Source organism: Garra rufa, chromosome 1, assembly GCF_049309525.1.
Source record: "Garra rufa chromosome 1, GarRuf1.0, whole genome shotgun sequence".
Classification (NCBI taxonomy): domain Eukaryota; kingdom Metazoa; phylum Chordata; class Actinopteri; order Cypriniformes; family Cyprinidae; genus Garra; species Garra rufa.
Genome location: NC_133361.1, coordinates 1,214,321 through 1,240,231, shown reverse-complemented (window position 1 = coordinate 1,240,231; position 25,911 = coordinate 1,214,321). Strand labels below are relative to the sequence as shown.

The following is a 25,911-nucleotide window of genomic DNA, read 5'->3' as shown; positions in this document are numbered from 1 at the left end:
AAGATGCACAAAAATCTTACACTAAACCATGTGAAATGACCCCATGAATAAACGAGAAACGAGAGTTAAAGAAGTAGCTTTAAAAATAATGAAATCCTGTTTGGTCTATGCATATATATGCAAATGTTAAACAAACGAACTTGACCTCAGAAAAACAAACTAAAACGAGAGGCTGAAGTCTGATTTAGTTAAACTCTGAGTGAGAAACTGACATGAATTGACCATTTTTAGGGACCATCTCACTATTTTAATCAAATTAAATAAACTTAAGGAATTATTTTTTATTTCCAATTGCGGTTTTACTTATTTTCAGTGTTGCTTTTAAAAGAAATGCATTACATTATTGAGTTACAATATTAAGTTACTCCCCAAAAAGTAACCAATTACGTTACTTTTGCGTTACTTTTAAAATCTGGGCAGGGCTTGCTTGTTTGTTTTCAATATAAAAAGTTCTATTTTTGGTGGTAATATTATGAAATATTTTTACTATTTAAATAACTGCTTTCTATTTGAATGTATTTAAAAATGCGATTTATTTCGGTGATCAAAGCTGTATTTTCAGCATCATTACCGCAGTCTTCAGCGTCACGTGATCCGTCAGAAATCAGTATAATATGCGAATATTTAAAACAGTTGAGTACTTTTTTTATTGTTTGATGAATAGAAAGATCCAAAGATCAGCATTTGTCTGAAATAAAAAGCTTTTTGTAATATTATACACTACACCATTCAGAAGCTTGCAGTATAATTTTTATTTATTTATTTATTTACTTTCGTCGTTGTTGTTGTTGTTGTTGTTAGGGCTAAATTATAGAAATACGTTTATTTACGGATGCTTTAAATTGATCAAACGTGTTGATAAAGATTTCTATTTCAGATAAAAGCTGTTCTTCCAAACATAATATAATAATAAATGTTTGTTGAGCGGCAGATCAGCATATTATACTGATTTCTGAAAGATCACGTGATCTGAAGACTGCAGTAATGATGCTGAAAATACAGCTTTGATCGTAGAAATAAATTGCATTTTAAAATATATTCAAATAGAAAGCCGTTATTGTAAATAGTAAAACTATTTCACACTTTTGCTGTTTTTGCTGTACTTTGGATCAAATAAAACAATCATATAAACAATCATAAAAAAATGTATATACATTACACTAATTTATTAAACGCCAAAATCGTCATTTTGGGAGAAGACTCCATTACCCATGATGCACCTCTCTATCGCTGTAACGGCAGAAGCAGCACGCGCGTCGCGTCGCCGATAACATCGCGCCATGGCTGCGTCTCTGTCTCGAGCTCTGAAATTACCAGGTGAGTGATTTAATAGAGATAATGGTGAATAAACGATCAAATGCATGATAGTCATAAGCGGCGGCTCGGATGCGGCGGGCGCGCGCTCGCGCTGCTGTGTTTTGCTCGGTGACGTCAGTGATGTGATTATCAGACGCGGCTTGGTTCCGTTATATCGCCGGAATGCCTTTAAAATCCACATTCGACTGTGAATGTGATCGGAGTGATTGATTTTAATAATCAGATATTCTCTCCATTTATCGATTAAGGCTTCTGAATGAGAGCGACGTCAGAACGAGCGCCGCATTTACTGCAAAACCGCTCGATTATATAATATAAGGTTATATTGAACAGTGGAAGCGACACTGCTAGAGCTCAGTGCCTTAAACACTAAACCCCATTCAACACGAAAATACCATGGTACATGCATGTAGAAACCATGGTAGAAACAGTACAGTACCATGGTAAATGGGAAAGTCACGTGATCACTGTTTTCTTTATGTGCGGGGGTTTATAGTGCGTCGTTTTTTTAAATTAATAAATAAATAAAACGTTTAACATTCAAGTTTAACGACTGAATCATTCTTACAAATGTAATAATTATGTATTTAATGTGTTATTATTGTTCTGGCAGCAGTATTTAGCCGAATCAAAGACTATAGAATACCCAAATCGTGTCAGTCGTGTTGTTTTGAACGGGGAAAATGCAACGCTCATAGTTTTGTATACATAAATGCAAGTTTGGCAATTATAAAACACAGCTTCTCATTGTTAAATGTGTCAATGTATGTAAACATTTCCATGTTTTTATAAAATGATATAATTATTTTGCATGCATTTATTTGCTTTATTTAGTTTTCTTTTTCTGTTTCTTTATAATTTTGTATCTTTTTTCCCTTTTGTTCACCCCCTGGTCAAATGCTGAATTTGAGCTAATAATAATAAAAAAATGCAACGCTCATTATGGCCGCGAAGCCCCGCCTTCTTAATGAAAGAGCCAATCGTTTATTAGTAAAGTCAGCGCGTCACTGCAGCTGCTGTTAGATATCCCGGTTGCTATAGAAACAATTGGCGCTCAGTACTGCGCATGCGCTCGTCCCCAGCTAACAATGTTAGTTTTTGGTTCCCAAAACGTTCCCTATTGGTTAGCCAGGAAAGTTTTCTTTACGTAACTAGAACGTTTCCTTTAGGTTAGGTGAATGTTCTGGGAACCTACTGGGAACACTCCGGGAACGTTCCCGCAACGTTCTTTTTAGGTTAGGGGAACATTCTGGGAACCTACTGGGAACGTTCCGAGAACATTCCCACAACGTTCTTTTTAGGTTAGGGGAACGTTCTGGGAACCTACTGGGAACATTCCTGCGACGTTCTAAGAACGTTCCCGGAGCGTTCCCAGTAGGTTCTCTTTTTAATAACCTAAAAAGAGCCTTCCCAGAATGTTCCCTGCAGGTTTTTTTAGGTTATAAAATTAAAACAAAAAATAACCTGCAGGGAACGTTCTGAGAACGCTCTCATTTGGTTCCCGAAAAAAACCTATTGGGAACATTCCGGGAACGTTCCCGCAACGTTCTTTTTAGGTTAGGGGAACGTTCTGGGAACCTACTCGGAACGTTCCCGTAACGTTCTTTTTAGGTTAGGGGAACATTCTGTGAACCTACTGGGAACGTTCCGAGAACATTCCCGTAACGTTCTTTTTAGGTTAGGGGAACGTTCTGGGAACCTACTGGGAACGTTCCGAGAACATTCCCGCAACGTTCTTTATAGGTTAGGGGAACGTTCTGGGAACCTACTGGGAATGTTCTGAGAACATTCCCGCAACGTTCTTTTTAGGTTATGGGAACGTTCTGGGAACCTACTGGGAACGTTCCTGCAACGTTCCCGGAGCGTTCCCAGTAGGTTCTCTTTTTAATAACCTAAAATGAGCCTTCCCAGAACGTTCCCTGCAGGTTTTTTTAGGTTATAAAATTAAAAAAAAAAAAACCTGCAGGGAACGTTCTGAGAACGTTCTTTATAGGTTATTAAAAAGAGAACCTACAGGGAACGTTCTGGGAATGTTCTCATTTGGTTCCCGAAAAAAATAAGCATTTTTTAATGCACAAGCAACCATATTTATGAGGCAGTTCTTGTCGGATTTCTTTGGTGATTTAAAATATGAAATTTAATCGTAAGCTTGGTGAACAGTTTTGAAGAATTTGATGTTTCCCCATTCAAAGAGGCATTTCAAAGATGGCCGCTGAGTGACATGACTTGCCTTAAAGGGTCATGGCTGAATCTGTTTGCAGGTAAGAAGGGCTCAGATCTGGGCGAGTATGACCCGCTGACGCAGGCTGACAGTGAGGATGAGACGGAGGACGACGATCTGGTTCTGAACTATCCTCGTAACGGTCTGAGCCCAGTGGTGTCTGACCTGAGGGACGAGGAGGAGTATGATGAGGAGGAGGAGGAGCTGAGAGCCCAGGGGCAGCGGTCGCAGAGAGAGGGGGCGGGGCATGAAGTGGGCTGTGGGCGGGGTCAGGGCGGAGCCGCGGAGGAGAAGGCGGCTCGGGTGCGAAGGGGGGTGCGGACCGCTGCCTTCCTGCTGCCGCTGTCCTGCTGTGCGCTGCTGGTGCTGCTGTGCGCCTTCCTCATCCCCTGCCCACAGGTGGAGCCACACCGGCCGCAGTGGGAGAGAGAGCTGGGAGACACCGCGGGTGAGTGACGCTCCAGCACGTAAGCATTTATGAAATAAAGACGCCGCGCCAACATGTGCTCTTCCTCTCAGGCGTGACGTCACCTCCTGTTGCATTGTGGGATGTGGATGGGGACGGATTGGAGGACATTCTGATTGGTGTCACAAACATCTCTAACGACAGTCAGCCAATGAACACGCAGAGCAAAGGTGAGCCAATCAGTAAGAGTGTACGATCTGACTGATTCAATCAATTCATTATAAGGATAAATGTACTGATAACTATAACGACAATTGTAACAATAACTAGAATGATAATTAACAATAACTTTAACTGTAATATCTGTAAGGATAACTGTAACGATAACTAATAACTATAATGATAACTTCTGATAACTGTAACATTAGTTGCTGTGATAACTACAATAATTGTAATGAAAATTATAACAATAACTGTAATGATAACTACGGTAATTGTAATAAAAATTATAATGATAACTATAATGATAACTATAACAACAGTAACGATAACGATTATTGTAACACTTAGAATGAGAACTGTAATGATAACTATAATGATAACTGTAATGATGACTTACGATAATTGCAATGACTGTAACAATAACTACGATAACTATAACAATAATTGTAACAATAAATGTAATGATAATTATTACGATAACTGTAACAATAATTGTAACGATAACTGTAACGATAATTGTAACAATAAATGTAATGATAGTTATTACGATAACTGTAACAATAATTGTAACGATAACTGTAACGATAATTGTAACGATAATTGTAACAATAACTGTAGCGATAACTGTAACGATAATTGTAACGATAATTGTAACAATAACTGTAACGATAATTGTAACAATAATCGTAACGATAATTGTAACGATAATTGTAACAATAACTGTAATGATAATTGTAACGATAATTGTAAGAATAACTGTAACAATAACTAATGATAATTGTAACAATAACTGTAAGGATAACTGTAAGGATAACTGTAACGATAATTGTAGCAATAACCGTAATGATAATTGTAATGATAACTGTAACGATAATTGTAACAATAACCGTAATGATAATTGTAATGATAACTGTAACGATAATTGTAGCAATAACCGTAATGATAATTGTAATGATAACAGTAACGATAATTGTAACAATAATCGTAACGATAATTGTAACAATAACTGTAATGATAATTGTAACAATAACTGCAACGATAATTGTAACGATAATTGTAACAATAATTGTAACAATAACTGTAACGATAACTGTAACGATAATTGTAACAATAACCGTAATGATAATTGTAATGATAACTGTAACGATAATTGTAACAATAACCGTAATGATAATTGTAATGATAACTGTAACGATAATTGTAACAATAACCGTAATGATAATTGTAATGATAACTGTAACGATAATTGTAACAATAACCGTAATGATAATTGTAATGATAACTGTAACGATAATTGTAGCAATAACCGTAATGATAATTGTAATGATAACAGTAACGATAATTGTAACAATAATCGTAACGATAATTGTAACAATAACTGTAATGATAATTGTAACAATAACTGTAATGATAATTGTAATGATAACTGTAACGATAATTGTAACAATAACCGTAATGATAATTGTAATGATAACAGTAACGATAATTGTAACAATAATCGTAACGATAATTGTAACAATAACTGTAATGATAATTGTAACAATAACTGTAATGATAATTGTAATGATAACTGTAACAATAATTGTAGCAATAACCGTAATGATAATTGTAATGATAACAGTAACGATAATTGTAACAATAATCGTAACGATAATTGTAACAATAACTGTAATGATAATTGTAACAATAACTGCAACGATAATTGTAACGATAATTGTAACAATAACTAATGATAATTGTAACGATAACTGTAACGATAACTGTAACAATAACTAATGATAACTGTAACTATAATTGTAACAATAACTGTAACGATAATTGTAACAATAACTGTAACGATAATTGTAATGATAATTGTAACAATAACTGTACCAATAACTGTAACAATAACTAATGATAATTGTAACAATAACTGTAACGATAACTGTAACAATAACTGTAACGATAATTGTAACAATAACTGTAACGATAACTGTAACGATAACTGTAACAATAACTGTAACGATAATTGTAACAATAACTGTAACGATAACTGTAACGATAATTGTAACAATAACTGTAATGATAACTGTAACTATAATTGTAACAATAACTGTAACGATAACTGTAACGATAATTGTAACAATAACTGTAATGATAACTGTAACTATAATTGTAACAATAACTGTAATGATAACTGTAACGATAATTGTAACAATAACTGTAACGATAACTGTAACGATAACTGTAACAATAACTGTAACGATAATTGTAACAATAACTGTAACGATAACTGTAACGATAATTGTAACAATAACTGTAACGATAATTGTAACAATAACTGTAACGATAATTGTAATGATAATTGTAACAATAACTGTAACAATAACTAATGATAATTGTAACGATAATTGTAACAATAACTGTAACGATAACTGTAACGATAATTGTAACAATTCAATTCAAGTCAAGTCAAGATTATTTATACAGTGCTTTTTACAATACAAGTTGTGTCAAAGCAACCTTACAGTATTAAAATAATAAAGTAAAATGTCAATAATAATGCAAGAGTTCCATATTGCAACAAGGTCAAATTGGGGAGGATTCATCTGGTTCCCATGGCCTTGTGCCGGTGTACAATAACTATAACTGTAGCAATAACTGTAACAACAACTCTAACTGTAGTAGCTGTCACGATACCTTTAATGATTACTGTAAGGATGATTCCAGCAATAACTGTAGTGATAACTGTTCTGATGATGATAGCTGCAGATGTACAGCAGCTGTTTGCAGAGTTTGGTGTCGTCCAATCAGATGTCTCTCTGTGTGTGTAGAGTTGAGCGTGTGGGCGCTGAGCGGTGTGGACGGTCAGCTGCTGTGGAGGAAGTCTCTCAGAGAGCCGCTGTTGTCGGTTCAGTGTGGACTGCAGACAGGAAGTTCAGATCCGCTGCACTGGAGAGAGACGCCGGACTCGTCCGCCTGTGTCCTGATCAGCTCCGGTCACATGATCGCCGTCAACGCCTCCACAGGTCTCTCACTCTTGACAGATGAACACAGGTGTGTGTGTATGTGTGTGTGTGTGCTGATGGCTGCTGTGTTTCAGGACGCACCTGGTGGACGGCGGCTGTAGGAGACGTGGAGTCTCACGCTGTTCTGCTGCCGGACCTGCAGGGAGACGCATTCCCAGACCTGCTGATCGCAACACTGCCGGCTGACCAGGTGACTGCAACACACACACACACACACACACACTCACATATTATGCTCTCCAAAGGCAAAGTATAGTAACTACGTCAACACTGATAATTGTAACAATAATTGTAACAATAATTGTAACAATAACTGTAACGATAATTGTAACGATAATTGTAACAATAACTAATAATAATTGAAACGATAACTGTAACGATAATTGTAACAATAACTGTAACAATAACTGTAACGATAATTGTAACGATAATTGTAACAATAACTGTAATAATAATTGAAACGATAACTGTAACGATAATTGTAACAATAACTGTAACAATAATTGTAACGATAATTGTAACAATAACTGTAATAATAATTGAAACGATAACTGTAACGATAATTGTAACAATAACTGTAACAATAATTGTAACGATAATTGTAACAATAACTGTACTAATAATTGAAACGATAACTGTAACGATAATTGTAACAATAACTGTAATAATAATTGAAACGATAACTGTAACGATAATTGTAACAATAACTGTAACAATAACTGTAACGATAATTGTAACAATAACTGTAATAATAATTGAAACGATAACTGTAACGATAATTGTAACAATAACTGTAACAATAACTGTAACGATAATTGTAACAATAACTGTACTAATAATTGAAACGATAACTGTAACGATAATTGTAACAATAACTGTAATAATAATTGAAACGATAACTGTAACGATAATTGTAACAATAACTGTAACAATAACTGTAACGATAATTGTAACAATAACTGTAATAATAATTGAAACGATAACTGTAACGATAATTGTAACAATAACTGTAACAATAACTGTAACGATAATTGTAACGATAATTGTAACAATAACTGTAATAATTGAAACGATAACTGTAACGATAATTGTAACAATAACTGTAACAATAACTGTAACGATAATTGTAACGATAATTGTAACGATAATTGTAACAATAACTGTAATAATAATTGAAACGATAACTGTAACGATAATTGTAACAATAACTGTAATAATAACTGTAACGATAATTGTAACGATAATTGTAACAATAACTGTAACAATAACTGTAACAATAACTGTAACGATAATTGTAACGATAATTGTAACAATAACTGTAATAATAATTGAAACGATAACTGTAACGATAATTGTAACAATAACTGTAATAATAACTGTAACGATAATTGTAACGATAATTGTAACAATAACTGTAATAATAACTGTAACGATAATTGTAACGATAATTGTAACAATAACTGTAATAATAATTGAAACGATAACTGTAACGATAATTGTAACAATAACTGTAATAATAACTGTAACGATAATTGTAACGATAATTGTAACAATAACTGTAACAATAACTGTAACAATAACTGTAACGATAATTGTAACGATAATTGTAACAATAACTGTAATAATAATTGAAACGATAACTGTAACGATAATTGTAACAATAACTGTAATAATAACTGTAACGATAATTGTAACGATAATTGTAACAATAACTGTAATAATAACTGTAACGATAATTGTAACGATAATTGTAACAATAACTGTAATAATAATTGAAACGATAACTGTAACGATAATTGTAACAATAACTGTAATAATAATAACTGTAATAATAACTGTAACGATAATTGTAACGATAATTGTAACAATAACTGTAATAATAATTGAAACGATAACTGTAACGATAATTGTAACAATAACTGTAATAATAATAACTGTAACGATAATTGTAACGATAATTGTAACAATAACTGTAATAATAATTGAAACGATAACTGTAACGATAATTGTAACAATAACTGTAATAATAACTGTAACGATAATTGTAACGATAATTGTAACAATAACTGTAACAATAACTGTAACAATAACTGTAACGATAATTGTAACGATAATTGTAACAATAACTGTAATAATAATTGAAACGATAACTGTAACGATAATTGTAACAATAACTGTAATAATAACTGTAACGATAATTGTAACGATAATTGTAACAATAACTGTAATAATAACTGTAACGATAATTGTAACGATAATTGTAACAATAACTGTAATAATAATTGAAACGATAACTGTAACGATAATTGTAACAATAACTGTAATAATAATAACTGTAACGATAACTGTAACGATAATTGTAACAATAACTGTAATAATAACTGTAACGATAATTGTAACGATAATTGTAACAATAACTGTAACAATAACTGTAACAATAACTGTAACGATAATTGTAACGAGAATTGTAACAATAACTGTAATAATAATTGAAACGATAACTGTAACGATTATTGTAACAATAACTGTAATAATAACTGTAACGATAATTGTAACGATAATTGTAACAATAACTGTAATAATAATTGAAACGATAACTGTAACGATAATTGTAACAATAACTGTAATAATAATAACTGTAACGATAACTGTAACGATAATTGTAACAATAACTCAGTTTTGACCAAATGTGTAGTTACTGCGCTTTGCCTTTGGAGGGCTGCATATACATAAATAAATAGACACACACACATATCAGGCTGATTATCCGCATTAGGGATGGGCATTTTGGGAAATTTCTTATTTCGCTCATGGACAGGTTTCAAAAACCATGAAAAATGAGTAATTGAGGGCGGAGCTTGTGCGGGGGGCGGGGCATGACTGTAATGGATATAATCAAAAAAATCTGCAGACTGTTATAAAAATGAAAGTTAAAAATAAGAATATGACATAAAAACCTGTCGATGGAAACATGAACACATGATCAGGACACTGGTGGAGTATGATTATGATGCAGCAATGTTATTAATAAAAAAAGCATCTAAAAAAAGAATAGCTGCCTGAGGTGAAGAGTGACTTTATGCCAATAAACGGAAGCCCATTCTATGACACATACTATAATATGAATCAGATAAATTAATTTTATAGTATTAAAAGTACTATAATGTTACTTTTAATACTAGAATATTATTAAAGTATTAAAAGTAACATTACAACTTGTATCTGCACAAAAGGAAATGCCTGTGAACTTAAGTTACATGCTATAGAGAGAGACCTAGCAAACACAGGAAACACAGGACGTTCCCCTAATGTTTTTATTTGGGGTTTTTTTGGGAACCAAATGACAACATTCTAGGAATGTTCCCTGTAGGTTCTCTCTTTAATAACCTATAAAGAACTTTCCCAGAACGTTCCCTGCTGATTTTTTTTTTAGTAGTCATAACCAAACTAATTCAAACTTTGCAGATGTTTCTGGTTAGTCTAATGCTTAAATGTATATATTTTTTCATGTCTGAAATAAGCTTTGAATAAAGCGTAGACATCAAAGTGGTCAAACCGCATTATAATGATAATATAATTTCAATGTTATAGATAAAATAAGCCAAGGTTAACTGTAGTCTGAAAATCATATCATAAACACTGGGTTTATTTGTTTACTGCGCGCCTCTGATCTGCACGCGCATCTCCAGCACGCGCTTTCTCCTGTCTTCAACATCAAGCCGCGCGCTCGCGTAATTCAAAAAATAACGGTCATATCGTTTTACTGACTGACTAACATTCGTGGATTGATCTCTTTAATAGATAATTACTCATAATTAACATATATACCAGAGTAAATATTGTTATTTTACGGAGATTTGACACGTCTAATGGAAGAGAACATGATGTTAACCGAGACGTTTTCGTTTACTGACCGAAAGAGGGAAGCACTTCATCGTTCATTCAGCGGTAAGAAACCAATGTAATGTTATCCTAGTTAAAGACAAATTAATGTTATTCGGTTGTAATGTCTGTAAAAATAGGGTTAGGGTTAATAGACAACATAAAACATAAAACCCAGGCTATTATATGGTATGGTTTGTCTTATCTTACCTTATCTTACCTGTATAATTCAGTCTCATTTAATGCTGCTTATGATGGTTAATGTGCTCTGATTATCTGTAATGATTAGACAATAGTTTAAAACAAGACATGGTGTGTAGTCGTGATTATTGAGGTCACTTACTCCAGGATAATGACCTAATAATAACTAAATAAATAACCTAATGTTCCCTTTAGGTTAGGGGAATATTCCATGAACCTACTGGGAATGGTCCAGGAACGTTCCCAGAATGTTCCCCTAACCTAAAGACAATGTTCTATTTATGTTAAGAAAACTTTGCTGGCTAACCAATACGAAATGTTCCGCAACCAAAAATTGTTTCATAACAGGCATAGAAGGCATTTACTGCAGATTTCACATTCTATTAAGTTTTCCAGTATAATGCTGTTTATGGCAGATTTGTGCTATATTTTCATCTACATTATCACGTGATTCCTGAAATCACCTGTGCGTTCTTAAAGCCATACGAAATAAAAAGACCAATTGAAATTGAAGTATGCCAACTGTTCAGCAAATATGACAGTATTTTTAAAGGAAACAAATTTAAAAATAAATAAATGTATATATATATATATATATATATATATATATAATCGGAAAAAAAATAAAATAATAATATATATATATCACAATCATCGTTTTCATGATCAGTCATCAGTAGCACATTTCCATTACATATTTGTGTAAAAACTTTGGTGCTATTTTACAAATGTCGGTTAAAAAGTATTGCGAAATTGCAGGGTGTTTCCATTAACCAATGTTGTGCAACAAAAACGTGTTGTTTTCCTCTCGCGATAAGTCATGGCAACAGATTTTTGTGTGATTTGGGCTATATTTAATTGAATGTGACCTGTAAATGCGGAAAAAAAACGTTTCCATTGGTGTTTTGCGAAATATTCCTTTTTCGAATCACCTGAAAAACCACCTCATGCGAGCATAAAAACTTGTTGGTGATATATGGGAGGTTTTGCGCATTTGACGTGTTTCCATTAGGCGTATTTTCAATTCAATTTCATTTTGCGCAATTTAAGGGGTAATGGAAACGCAGCTAGTAGGCGAATTGAAAATACTTCTAATGGAAACGCGTAAATTTAGAAAAAACTCCCATATATCCCAAAAAGTTATGCTCACATGAGGTGGTTTCTCCTTTTCGAAAAAGGAATATTTTCCAAAACACCAATGGAAACGTTATTTTTTAACGTTATTTTTTAACGTTATATTTTACAAATGCCGATTAAAAAGTATTGCGAAATGACGGCGCTTCCATTAACAGATCTTATGCCACTGAAACATAATATTTTCCTCTCACGATAAATCATGGCAACATATTTTTGTGTGATTTGGGCTATATTTAATCGAATGTGACCTGTAAATGCAAAAAAAAAAAAAACGTTTCCATTGGTGTTTTGGGAAATATTCCTTTTTCGAATCGCCTGGAAAAACCACCTCATGCGAGCATAAAACCTTTTTGGTGATATATGCGAGTTTTTGCGCAATTGTCGCATTTCCATTAGGTGTGTTTTCAATTCGCCTACTATAGCTGCATTGAAATAACGCCGAATGGAAACGCGTCAATTGCGCAAAAAACTCCCATATATCGCAAACACGTTTTTATGCTCGCATGAGGTGGTTTTTGTGGTGGTTTTTCGCATGTACATTCCATTACAGATTTGTGCTAAACTTTAGCGCTATTTTACAAATGTCAATTAAAAAGTATTGCAAAATGACGGCGCTTCCATTATCCGATGTTATACGACTAAAACGTTTTTTTCCTCTCGTGATAAGTCATGGCAATGACTTATAAAAAACTTGACATAAAAAATGACATAAATTTTTTTTTTGCGATATATGGGAGTTTTTGCGCAATTGACGTGTTTCCATTAGGCGTATTTTAAATTCAATTTAATTTTGAGCAATTTAAGGGGTAATGGAAACATAGCTAGTAGGCGAATTGAAAATACGTCTAATGGAAACGCGTAAATTGAGCAAAAACTCCCATATATCCCAAAAAGTTTTTATGCTCACATGAGGTGGTTTTTCCTTTTCGAAAAAGGAATATTTTCCAAAACACCAATGGAAACGTTATTTTTTTTGCATTTACAGGTCATGTTCAATTAAATATAGCCAAACTCCCACGAAAACCCATTGACGTGACTTATCGCCAGAGGAAAAAATTACGTTTCAGTCGCATTCATTTTTCAATACTTTTCCATTACAGATTTGTGCAAAACTATGGCGATATTTTACAAATGTCGATTAAAAAGCATTGTGAAATGATGGCGCTTCCATTAACCGATGTTATACGACTAAAACGTTTTTTTTTCCTCTCGCGATAAGTCACGGCAATGGATTTTCGTGTGATTTTGGCTATATTTAATCGAATGTGACCTGTACATGCGAAAAAAAAAAAACGTTTCCATTGGTGTTTTGCGAAATATTCCTTTTTCGAATCGCCTGGAAAAACCACCTCATGCGAACATAAAACCTTTTTGGTGATATATGCGAGTTTTTGCGCAATTGTCGCATTTCCATTAGGTGTGTTTTCAATTCGCCTACTATAGCTGCATTGAAATAACGCCTAATGGAAACGCGTCAATTGCGCAAAAACTCCCATATATCGCAAACACGTTTTTATGCTCGCATGAGGTGGTTTTTCAGGCAATTTGAAAAAGGAATATTTCACAAAACAGCAATGGAAACTTTTTTTTTTTTTTTTTTTTTTTTCGCATGTACAGCTCACATTCAATTAAATATAGCCAAAATCACACAGAAAACTCATTGCCGTGACTTATTGCGAGAAGAAAAAATTATGTTTTAGTCGTATAACATCGGTTAATGGAAATGCTATCATTTTTCAATACCTTTTAATCAGCAGTAAGCGCGTTTCCATTACAGATTTGTGCTAAACTTTAGCGCTATTTTACAAATGTCAATTAAAACGTATTGCGAAATGATGGCGCTTCCATTAACCGATGTTATACGACTAAAACGTTTTTTTCCTCTCGTGATAAGTCATGGCAATGACTTATAAAAAACTTGACATAAAAAATGACATAAAAAACTTTTTTGGTGATATATGGGAGTTTTTGCGCAATTGACGTGTTTCCATTAGCCGTATTTTCAATTCAATTTAATTTTGCGCAATTCAAGGGGTAATGGAAACATAGCTAGTAGGCGAATTGAAAATACGGCTAATGGAAACGCGTAAATTTAGAAAAAACTCCCATATATCCCAAAAAGTTTTTATGCTCACATGAGGTGGTTTTTCCTTTTTGAAAAAGGAATATTTTCCAAAACACCAATGGAAACGTTATTTTTTTGCATTTACAGGTCATGTTCAATTAAATATAGCCAAACTCCCACAGAAAACTCATTGCCGTGACTTATCGCGAGAGGAAAAGATTACGTTTCAGTCGCATAAGATCTGTTAATGGAAACGCGTAAATTTAGTAAAAACTCCCATTTATCCCAAAAAGTTTTTATGCTCACATGAGGAGGTTTTTCCTTTTCGAAAAAGGAATATTTCGGAAAACACCAATGGAAACGTTATTTTTTTTGCATTTATAGGTCATGTTCAATTAAATATAGCCAAAATCCCACGAAAACCCATTTTGCTAGTAGGCGCATTGAAAATACGTCTAATGGAAACGCATCAATTGAGCAAAAACTCCCATATATACCGCAAAAAAGTTTTCCGATAAAGGAATATTTCGCTAACCAGCGATGGAAATGTTTTTCCGCATTTCCAGCTCACATTCGATTAAATATAGCCAAAATCCCACAAAAATCCATTACCATGACTTGACGTAAAAGTTACGTTTTTGTGGTTTAACATCGGTTAATGGAAACGCCGCCATTACGCAATAGTTTTTAATCGACATTTATAAAATGTTGCCAAAGTTTACTGTCATGGCGAGTTCTTGATCGCTGTTGCACATCCCTAATCCGCGTCTGTTCTCAGGTGTCTGATCTGGCTCTGGTCCTGATCTCCGGCCGATCGGGCGCTCTGATTGGCCGTCCGGTGAACTTTAACCTCACGGCTCAGGGAAAGCTGATCGGTCCTCTGCTGCACGAGACACAGGCGGGAGCCTATTATGTGCTGTTTGGACTGGGTGAGTCAAACACAGGCGAATATACGGTGCCTTGCGAAAGTATTCACACCCCTTCATTTTTTGAAACGAAGGGGTGTGAATACTTTTGCAATCTACTTATTTCAGTGTTTTATTTGTAATACATTTGTCAAATTTGTCACTATTATGGTGTGTGGAGTGCGAATCTAATCTAATTTAAAGCAGTTTATCGTAACGCTGCAACAAAACAAAACGTGACAAAAACGAAGGGGTGTGAATACTTTTGCAAGGCACTGTATTTGTGTGTTTATTTGTGTTTGTGTTTATATGTGTGTGTGTTCAGGTACGGTGGAGGCGGTGTCTCTGTCCTACATCTACAGTCAGGCGACGGGTCGGACAGCACCGTCTCGAGTTCGACTGAAGGAGCCCGTCTGGGAGCGTCTGAGGAAGAGCAACTCGTCTTCACTCATTCACATCAGCAGGTGCAGCACACACACACACTGAGACACACACACATTAACACACACACTCATAGACCCAGACTGAGGTGTGTTTGTGTGTTTCAGCGGCTCCGATCAGGTGGAGTTCCTGCTTCCTCTGGTGGCCGGTGTGTGTCAGCGTCACAGTAATCTGGACGGCGTGTCGGGTCTGAACTCCAGCCGCAGCGACTGGATCCTGCTGTGTGACGTCAGCAGCCGTCTGTCCGTCGTCAGAGCCAGCGACACACACACCGTCTGGAGCCTCGGCCTGGCCTCCATTCACACGTCTGTATCCGCATCCAGCCTTTATACTTCCTGCTTTAGTTCAAGTGTGTAACTGTGGGCTGGTTTCACAGACAGGGTTTAGCCTAAGCCAGGATTAGCTCATAGTTCAGGACATTCAAGGAGTGCATCGAGACAAAACGTATCACACAATATATTTGAAGATCAATCAGTGCAGGTTTGTTTCAGTTGAAACAACTCAGCTTTACATTTTAGTCTGGGACTAGGCTTAAGTCTGGTCTGTGAAACCAGGTGGGTGTTTTTGCTGTTTTATTGATATCGCAAATTATTTCTTGATTTTTGTATTTTCCTTATTTAATTAATTGGAAGTTGTTGTGCACTTTTGTAGTTTTGAATTAGTTTTCATTTTTTAATTTTTCGTTTTTAAGTTTTAGTAATTTATTGTATTTTGTAGTCCTTAATAGCTTTTTTGTTTTTTTGTAGGTAGTTTTTTATTTTTATTAGTTTTTATTTTTTTTTAGTTCTTAACTTTTTTTTGTATTTTTTATTAGTTTTACATTTTTTGTAGTTTTGTAGTTCTTAATAACTCTTTTTGTGTTTTTATTTTTTGTAGTTTTTATTAGTTTTTAAATTTTTGTAGTTTTGTTTTTTTTGTGGTTTTTTAATTTTTTATTAGTTTTTAATTTTTGTAGTTTTGTAGTTCTTAATAACTTTTTTGTTTTTATTTTTTGTAGTTTTATTTTATTTTTTTGTAGTTTTGTAGTCCTAAATAACTTTTTTGTGTTTTTATTTTTTGTAGTTTTTGTATTTTTTATAAGTTTTAAAATTTTTTGTAGTTTTGTAGTTCTTAATAGCTTTTTTGTTTTTATTTTTTGTAGTTTTATTTTATTTTTTTGTAGTTTTGTATTCCTATATAACTTTTGTGTTTTTATTTTTTGTAGTTTTTGTATTTTTTTATAAGTTTTAAATTTTTTGTAGTTTTGTAGTTCTTAACTTTTTTGTTTTTATTTTTTGTAGTTTATTTTTTATTAGTTTTTTATTTTTTTGTAGTTTTGTAGTTCTTAATAACTTTTTTGTTTTTATTTTTTGTAGTTTTATTTTATTTTTTTGTAGTTTTGTATTCCTATATAACTTTTGTGTTTTTATTTTTTGTAGTTTTTGTATTTTTTTATAAGTTTTAAATTTTTTGTAGTTTTGTAGTTCTTAACTTTTTTGTTTTTATTTTTTGTAGTTTTTTTATTTTTATTAGTTTTTATTTTTTGTAGTTTTGTAGGTCTTAATAACTTTGTGTTTTTATTTATTGTAGTTTATTTTTTATTAGTTTTTTATTTTTTGTAGTTTTGTAGTTCTTAATAACTTTTTACATTTTTTGTAGTTTTTAATTTTTTATTAGTTTTTAATTTTTTGTAGTTTTGTAGTTCTTAACTTTTTTGTGTTTTTATTTTTTGTAGTTTTTGAATTTTTTATTCTTTTTTTGTAGTTTTGTGGTTCTTAACTTTTTATGTTTTTATTTTTTGATAATTTCATTGTGCATTTTTATATTTTTTTAAATGATTTTTTTTTTTTTTTCTCGCCTCCATTCACACGTCTGTATCCACGCTCAATTATTGTTTATTATTTCAGTTCTAGTTGAAGTTAGTAACTGTGGGCTGGTTTTACAGACAGGGTTTAGCCTAAGTCAGGATTAGGCCATAATTCAATTAGGACATTTAAGTCATTTTAATTTACATCCTTTAGAAGAAACATTACTGGTGTGGATCTTCAGTGCAGGTTTGTTTTAGTTGAAACAGCTCAGATTTACATTTTAGTCTGGGACTAGTCTTAAAGGAACACTCCAGTTTTTTTGGAAATAGGCTCATTCTCCAACTCGAGTTAATAAGTTGAGTTTTACCGTTTTGAAATCCATTCAGCCGTTCTCCTGTTCTGGCGATATCACTTTTAGCATAGCTTAGCATAGATCATTGAATCCTATTAGACCGATAGCATCACGTTCAAAAATGACCAACGAGTTTTCATATTTGTCCTGTTTAAAACTTATTAACTCGAGTTGGAGAATGAGCCTATTTCCCAAAAAAACTGGAGTGTTCCTTTAAGCTTTGTCTGTGAAACTGGAGTGTTTTTGCTGTTTTTAATAATATCACAAATTATTTCTTGATTTTTTTATTTTCCTTATTTAAGTATTTTGAAGTTGTTGTGCATTTTTGTAGTTTTGAATTAGTTTTAGGAATTTTATTGTGTTTTGTAGTTTTTATTAACTTTTTTTGTGTTTTTATTTTTTGGTAATTTCATCGTACATTTTTATATTTTTTAAATGATTTAGTTTTTCATCTTCATTTTAACTTCAGTTAAATTTTAGTCATTTAATTCCACATTTTTAAACATTTTGTTTTGATTAGATTTTCCATTTCATTTTTTTTATTTTTTTAAGGGTTTTCTGTTCTGTGTTTTTATAGTTTTATTGATTATTTATTTGTGTTTAAAGTTTTAGTTTTTATTAATCATTTATGTATGTTTAAATTTTCAGTCATTTCATCATCTTAAAGTTTTACTAATTTGTTTGCTATATTTAAATTAGTTTTTTTTTATATATTTCCAGTTTACATTTTAATTTTATTTAGTGCTAGTAATTTTATTGTCTTTTTGTTAGTTTTTGTTTTTAATTTAGGTACGTAATATTTTTATATTTTACAAAGTTTTTGTGATACTTTAAATCATTTTTAATTTTCATATTTTCCACTTACATTTTAATGTAAGTTAGTTTTGTCATTTCTCTGCATATTTTTTGTTATTTTATTATGCTTTGTGGTTTTTATTAACTTAGTTTGTGTCATTGTTTAGTTGTTTCATTGTGCAATTTTATTAATATATTTATTTATTTTACTTTTTATATTTTTCATCTTAAGTCAAAGTTTTAGTAATTTTGATTACATTTTTGCTTTTTTATTTTAATTTAATTTAAATAATAATTTAAATAAATTAATCCGAATTATATCTTTATTTTTGTTTTCCCCGAAAGTTTTTGTCATTTTATTGTGCATTTTTATATTTTTTAAATGATTTATTTTTCCATCTTCAGGTTAACTTTAGTTGAAGTTCTAGTAATTTTGTTGTACATTTTTGCTGTTTTTATTATAATTTTGTTTTTATTTGATTTTCCATTTCCATTTCAAGGTTTTCTGTTGTGTGTTTTTGCAGTTTTTATTAATAATTTTTATGTTTCAATTTTCGGTTTTCATTTCACGTTTTCATTTAATCGTCTTAAAGTTTTAGCAATTTATTTGCACATTTTTTGTAATATTTTAAATTAGTTTTTTTATTTAGTATTTAACATATAACATTTTATTTAGTGATAGTAATTTTATTGTCTTTTGGTTTTTTATTTAAGTACGTAATAATTTTATATTTTCCAAAGTTTTACAAATTTTTTGTAATACTTTAAATCATTTTTTATTTTCATATTTTCCTCTTACATTTTAATGTTAGTTTTAGTCATTTCTCTGCATATTTTTAGTAATCTTATTATGTTTTGTAGTTTTTATTAACTTATTTTGCATTTTCATTGTTTAGTTGTTTCATTGTGCATTTTTATTAATATTTTAAATAATTTTTATATTTTTCGTCTTTAAAGTTTTAGTCATTTTGATTGTACATTTTTGCTTTTTCATTTTAATTTAATTTTGTATTATATTTACCATTTATTTTTTATTTAAGTTTTCTGTTGTGTGTTTTTGCAGTTTTTATTAATCTTTTTTTCATTTTCTGTTTTCATTTTAATTTGATGTAACGTTTTACTAATTCCTTTACGCATTTTTACTAATACTTGAAATTAATTATTGTATGTTTTCATTTAAATTTTAGTAATTTATTTGCACATTTTTAGTAATATTTTAATTTAGTTTTTATTTTAATATTTACCGTTTACATTTTAATTTTAGTTAGTGTTAGTACTTTTATTGTATTTTTTCTGTCTGTTTTTGTTTTCTTTTTTATTAAGTATGTAAATTAAATTATTACTATTTATATTTTCAGTTAGTTTTTACTTTCATATTTTCTGTTTACATTTTTTTATAAATTTGTATTTTAATATTTTCAGTTTTAATTTAAATTTGAGTTAGTTTTAGTAATTTATTTGCACATTTTTAGTAATATTTTAATTTAGTTTTTATTTTAATATTTACCGTTTACATTTTAATTTTAGTTAGTGTTAGTACTTTTATTGTATTTTTTCTGTCTGTTTTTGTTTTCTTTTTTATTAAGTATGTAAACTACAAACTTAATTTTATACTTCATTTAATTTTTTGTATTTTTTTCAGTTAGTTTTATTTTCATATTTTGTTTTTCCATTTAAGTTAGTTTTTTTCCATATACATTTTAATTTCATTGTATTTTTTCTGTCTGTTTTTGTTTTCTTTTTTATTAAGTATGTTAATTAAATTATCACTATTTATATTTTCAGTTAGTTTTTACTTTCATATTTTCTGTTTACATTTTTTATAAATTTGTATTTTAATATTTTCAGTTTAAATTTAAATTTGAGTTAGTTTTAGTCATTTATTTGCACATTTTTAGTAATATTTTAATTTAGTTTTTATTTTTATATTTTCCATTTCCATTTTAATTTTAGTTATTAATTTTTTTTTATTTTTTATTTTGTAACGCAAATTGCATACTTCATTTTGTAATTTCGTAAATTTGTAAATTTTAATTTGACTAATTTCTTAGCAAATTTTTATTAATATTTTAAATATGTTTTTATTTATATATTTTCCATGATCATTTTAGTTAGTGTTAGTACTTTTATTGTATTTTTTCTGTCTGTTTTTGTTTTCTTTTTTATTAAGTATGTAAATTACTTAATTAAATTATTACTATTTATACTTTCATATTTTCTGTTTACATTTTTTATAAATTTTTATTTTAATATTTTCAGTTTTAATTTAAATTTGAGTTCGTTTTAGTCATTTATTTGCACATTTTTAGTCATATTTAAAATTAGTTTTTATTTTAATATTTCCCATTTACATTTTAATTTTAGTTATTATTATTATTTTTTTTTTTATTTTGTAACGCAAATTGCATACTTCATTTTGTAATTTCGTAAATTTGTAAATTTTAATTTGACTAATTTCTTAGCAAATTTTTATTAATATTTTAAATATGTTTTTATTTATATATTTTCCATGATCATTTTAGTAAGTGTTAGTAGTTGTATAGTTTTTAGTTATTGTTTTTTCTGAAATAATATTGTATATATTTGTGTGTTCGCAGTCGTCCGGCGGCGGGTCACTTTAACGAGGACGGCGTTCCCGATCTGCTGGTTCATCAGTCGGCCAATGGCGTGAGGAAGGTGCGCATCTCATTATCATCTCATTAAGCGGTTTGATTGGCGGGTCGCTCAGTGTCCGTATCTCCCGCAGGTGCAGATCGTGGACGGGGCGCGGGGGCGGAGCCTGTGGGAGGCGGAGTTTGTGTGTCCTCGTCTGGCGGTGGAGGATTCGTCCGTTCTGACGGCGTCCGGCCAATCCGTGTTCCTGTTCTGGGCGGGAGATCCGCTGGCGCAGACGCAGAACACCACCAAGGCAAAGCCCCTCTGTAGATCACATGATCAGACATGTGCGTGTCGAGACTGGCGTCTGATTGGCTGTGTGTTTGTGTCCCGCAGGCGGCCGCCGCAGCAGAGCCGGTCCTCCGCAAGCTCTTCCTGTTCCACCCGTTCTATCCCACAATCCTCCTGCAGCTGAGCAGCACCACAGACACAGTCCTCTCCGCCACCGGTGAGCCACGCCCACACACACTCAACGACCAATCAGAGACCGCCTCTGGGTCACGTGACCAGGCCGAATGTTCTGGCTAATAATCAACAGAAAAACACTTCTTTGAGTCTTTGAATATTTTTATGAGCCATTAATCTTATGTAAAGTATACATTTATTTTCTGTCAAATGCAAAAATGCTTTTAGTAGTTTATTTCTAATCGATGTTCAACCCTGTCTTTAGACTGGAACATGATTTGCTACGGAAGCAAGAACTGCTGAATGCATTTTAAATGTAGAAGCATGCATAAATGCATGAATTGTTATATAAATTGCTTCTTTTGCAGCAAATATTTATTTTTATATTTCACATGTTACAAATTCATGGCATGGAATTTTTTTTTGCATAGATTTTTGTCAAATTAATTCATTTTAAGATGAATAATTTTTGATTATTTTAGTAAATTGTTATTTATTTTTGTCAAATGATTTATTTTAAATTGTTTTAGTAAATTGATATTTATTTACTATTTTTAAATTATTTAGATTTGTCAAATTAATTCAGTTTTCAAATTATTTATTGCTAATTATTTTAGTAAATTGTTATTTATTTACCATTTTTTTAAATACTTAGAATTTTTTGTCAAATTCATTTTCAAATTATTTATTTCTAATTTTTTTAATTAGTTCTAATTATTTTAGTAAATTGATGTTTATTTACTATTTTAAAATTTAATTAATTTATTTTGATATATTGCAAATTATTTTTAGTAAAATGTTATTTATTTACTATTTTTAAGTTATTTAGAATTTGTCAAATTAATTTAGTTTTCAAATTATTTATTTCTACCTATTTAAGTAAATGTTATTTACTATTTTTAAATTATTTAAATTTTGGCCAAATTAATTCATCATGATTTATTTCTAACTACTTTAGTAAATGTTATCTACTATTTTTAAATTATTTAGAATGTTAAATTATTTCAGTTTTCTAATTATTTCAATTTTAGTAAATTATTTACTAGTTTAAAATTATTTAGATTTTATGTCAAATTAATTCATTTTCAAATGATTTATTTCTATTTTAGTACATTATTTACTATTTTTAAGTTATTTAAACTTTTGTCAAAATACTTTTCAAATTATTTATTTCTAACTGTTTTAGTACACAGATATTTATTTACTATTTCTAAATTATTTACACTTTTGTCAAATGATTTATTTCTTATTATTTGAGTAAATATTCTATAAATTATAAATTAAAGAATAAATGAGTGAATCTGCTGTTGGATAAACTATAATATTACAAATCCTTCAATTGCACAGATTACAGAATCAAGACTCAAGAAAATGTACAGATTTATTTTATTTTTTATTTATTTTATTTAGTTTATTTACTATTTTTTAATTATTTAGATTTGTCAAATTAATTCATTTTAAAATTATTTATTTCTATTTTAGTAAATGTTATTTACTATTTTTTAATTATTTAGATGTCAAATTTTATTGTAAATAATTAAAAAATAGTTAATAATTATTTTAGTAAATTATTAACTATTTTTTAATTATTTACATGGTCAAATTAATTCAGTTTTCAAACTATTTCTATTTTAAGTAATAATTTACTGTTTTTAAGTTATTTAGACTTTTGTCAAATTAAGTCATTTTCAAATAATTCATTTCTAAATGTTTTAGTAAATTGTTATTTAGTTACTATTTTTTAATTATTTCGATTTGTGTCAAATTAATTCATTTTCAAATTATTTATTTCTGCTATATATATATATATATATATATATATATATATAAATACTTGATAAATATTTAATTTTGCATTTATTTTATAAAACACATGCACACAGCTTACAGCATGCATTGTTTGTATTTATTTCTTTATTCAGCACGTTGAATTGAAAGAGCGTGATATATCGGCCATCAAAGCAGATGTAAGCTGTACTTCACAAAGTGTTTCTGCTGTGAATTCACATTATATATATATATATATATATATATTTATAAAACGGTTAGTTCCATTCCTCAATTCTGATTGGTCAGCAGCTGCTATGACCGCTTCACTCAACGGTTTTGTGTACCATTGAGCCCCCTTAGCAACCACCCTTAGCAACGTAAACACAGCTGCAGCAGTTAGGGACTACTTTTTACAGCGGAAGGCAGTTAATGATTTTACTTTATGAAAACGTACAACTTTAATATATATATAAATTAATATATATTATTGATTTTAATGTTTTTATTGTGTGGTAACCGTTTTATAAAAGCAATAAGGTACTTGAGGCCGTGCTGTATGGTGAATAAATCACGGCTGAAGGGCGTTGTTAGGCACGACGCGAAGCGTACCTTATTGCTTAAATATATGTCTCTGTGTGTGCAGTGAGCTATCAGGCGCAGCAGAAGGACGCGTCCTACATCAGCGTTTCGTCTCGGCCCTCGTCCGGCCGCGCTCTCGGCGCTCAGATGCTCAAGACTCTCAGTCTGAAAGCGGCCATCGCGGACGCTCAGATCGTGCGGCTGACGGACGCCAGCGGAGACGGGAAACTCAGCGCTTTCCACATCAACAAGTTCTTCAGACGCCTGGTGTTCAGACAGGTAGAGCGAGCGGAGGACACTCTCTGACCGCAGCTGTGTGCCGATCTCATACGCCTGTGTTTGCTGTGTTTCTCCTCAGTGACGTGTCGGGACTCGTCCTCATTCCTGCGGATCTCAGATGAGCTTCACCTGTTCACACTGGCCGAACGGCAGAGCGAACACACGCCGCTAACGTCTTCATCGTCGTCGTCATCTGCTGTTCTAGGCTTTTATTCTGACTCCGCTGCACGTTGAGTTCGCTGTAGATATCCCTGACTCTCTGTACAGTATTTATATGTGTGTGAGTGAGTGAGAGAGAGTGAGTGAAGCATGCTGTAAATACTGCTGGATTAATGCGGATCAATAAACACATTCACACCGTCATCACGACAGGAACTCTTTCTGTCCGGAATCAACCGATCCTACTGCTCTCTGATGATGGGATGAAAACAGAAGAGGTTCACAGACACACAGCACCGGTGCCAACACTAATCATTCGTTTCAGATGTGCTCGAGAGGAGCTTTTATCACACACATTTAGATGTGCGGTGTGCATATTTATCTCCATAGTCAGAGATAAACGGTCTGACACACAGTAGGACAAATAAGAAGAATTAGAGAGAGTCAGTAATTGTGTGAATATGTAAAGCCAGAGTAATCCGAGTATGAGCATTATAAAGTGTACTATCAAACTCTGACACACACAAGCCATGTCGTTTTCAAACTTGATTATCTGGATCAGGTGTGTTTAATTAGGGTTGAATCTAATTTCTGTAATCTGATTATGTAATCCAGATTAGCTGTAATCCGTTGCCGCCCAGATCTCAGATGCCTGAAGTTAAAGTTCACTAGAAATCATCCTTCATTCACTCTGAGAAATCTCTCTGGTCTTTATTAAACGGTATCCGCAGCATTTGTCAGATCAAATTTAAGACTTTTTAAGACCTGAACAAATAGATTAACTCTACAAACCACCCAAAATAAATTGAACTAATCCAAAACGTATCCATTAACAGATCTAATCAATACAACTAATCAATAACCAACTCAAAATCATCTTAACTAATCCATAACCCTCTAAAACACAGTTTAACTAATCAATATCCCACCCAAACACACAAAACTCACCCAGACACAGGTTAACTGATCCCTAACCCACCCAAACGCAGGTTAATTAATCCCTAACCCACCCAAACACAGGTTAATTAATCCCTAACCCACCCAAACGCTGGTTAATTAAACCCTAACCCACCCAAACACAGGTTAATTAATCCCTAACCCACCCAAACACGGGTTAATTAATCCCTAACCCACCCAAACACGGGTTAACTGATCCTAAACCCACCCAAACACGGGTTAATTAATCCCTAACCCACCCAAACACAGGTTAATTAATCCCTAACCCACCCAAACACGGGTTAATTAATCCCTAACCCACCCAAACACGGGTTAACTGATCCTAAACCCACCCAAACACGGGTTAATTAATCCCTAACCCACCCAAA

At 31.8% G+C, this 25,911-nt stretch overlaps 1 protein-coding gene across 1 annotated transcript; it reads left to right on the top strand.

The window, feature by feature from the left end:
- The first annotated feature begins 1,197 nt into the window (after positions 1-1,197).
- On the top strand, positions 1,198-24,790 carry LOC141326894 (protein FAM234B-like). The gene is made up of 13 exons (XM_073835310.1): positions 1,198-1,317; positions 3,579-3,986; positions 4,058-4,174; positions 6,980-7,174; positions 7,249-7,364; positions 15,238-15,388; positions 15,690-15,828; positions 15,913-16,110; positions 21,337-21,415; positions 21,486-21,647; positions 21,731-21,842; positions 24,213-24,427; positions 24,507-24,790. The coding sequence occupies exons 1-13, from the start codon at positions 1,281-1,283 to the stop codon at positions 24,507-24,509; spliced, it is 1,932 nt and encodes a 643-aa protein (XP_073691411.1). The 5' UTR covers positions 1,198-1,280; the 3' UTR covers positions 24,510-24,790.
- The last annotated feature ends 1,121 nt before the right edge of the window (positions 24,791-25,911 follow it).

Excerpts from the sequence above, each read along its gene's own strand:
- LOC141326894 (XM_073835310.1), top strand. The coding sequence starts at position 1,281 with ATGGCTGCGTCTCTGTCTCGAGCTCTGAAATTACCAG. Across the intron at positions 4,175-6,979 it reads AATGAACACGCAGAGCAAAG|AGTTGAGCGTGTGGGCGCTG; the intron begins GTGAGCCAATCA and ends CTGTGTGTGTAG. Across the intron at positions 21,416-21,485 it reads CGGCCAATGGCGTGAGGAAG|GTGCAGATCGTGGACGGGGC; the intron begins GTGCGCATCTCA and ends TATCTCCCGCAG.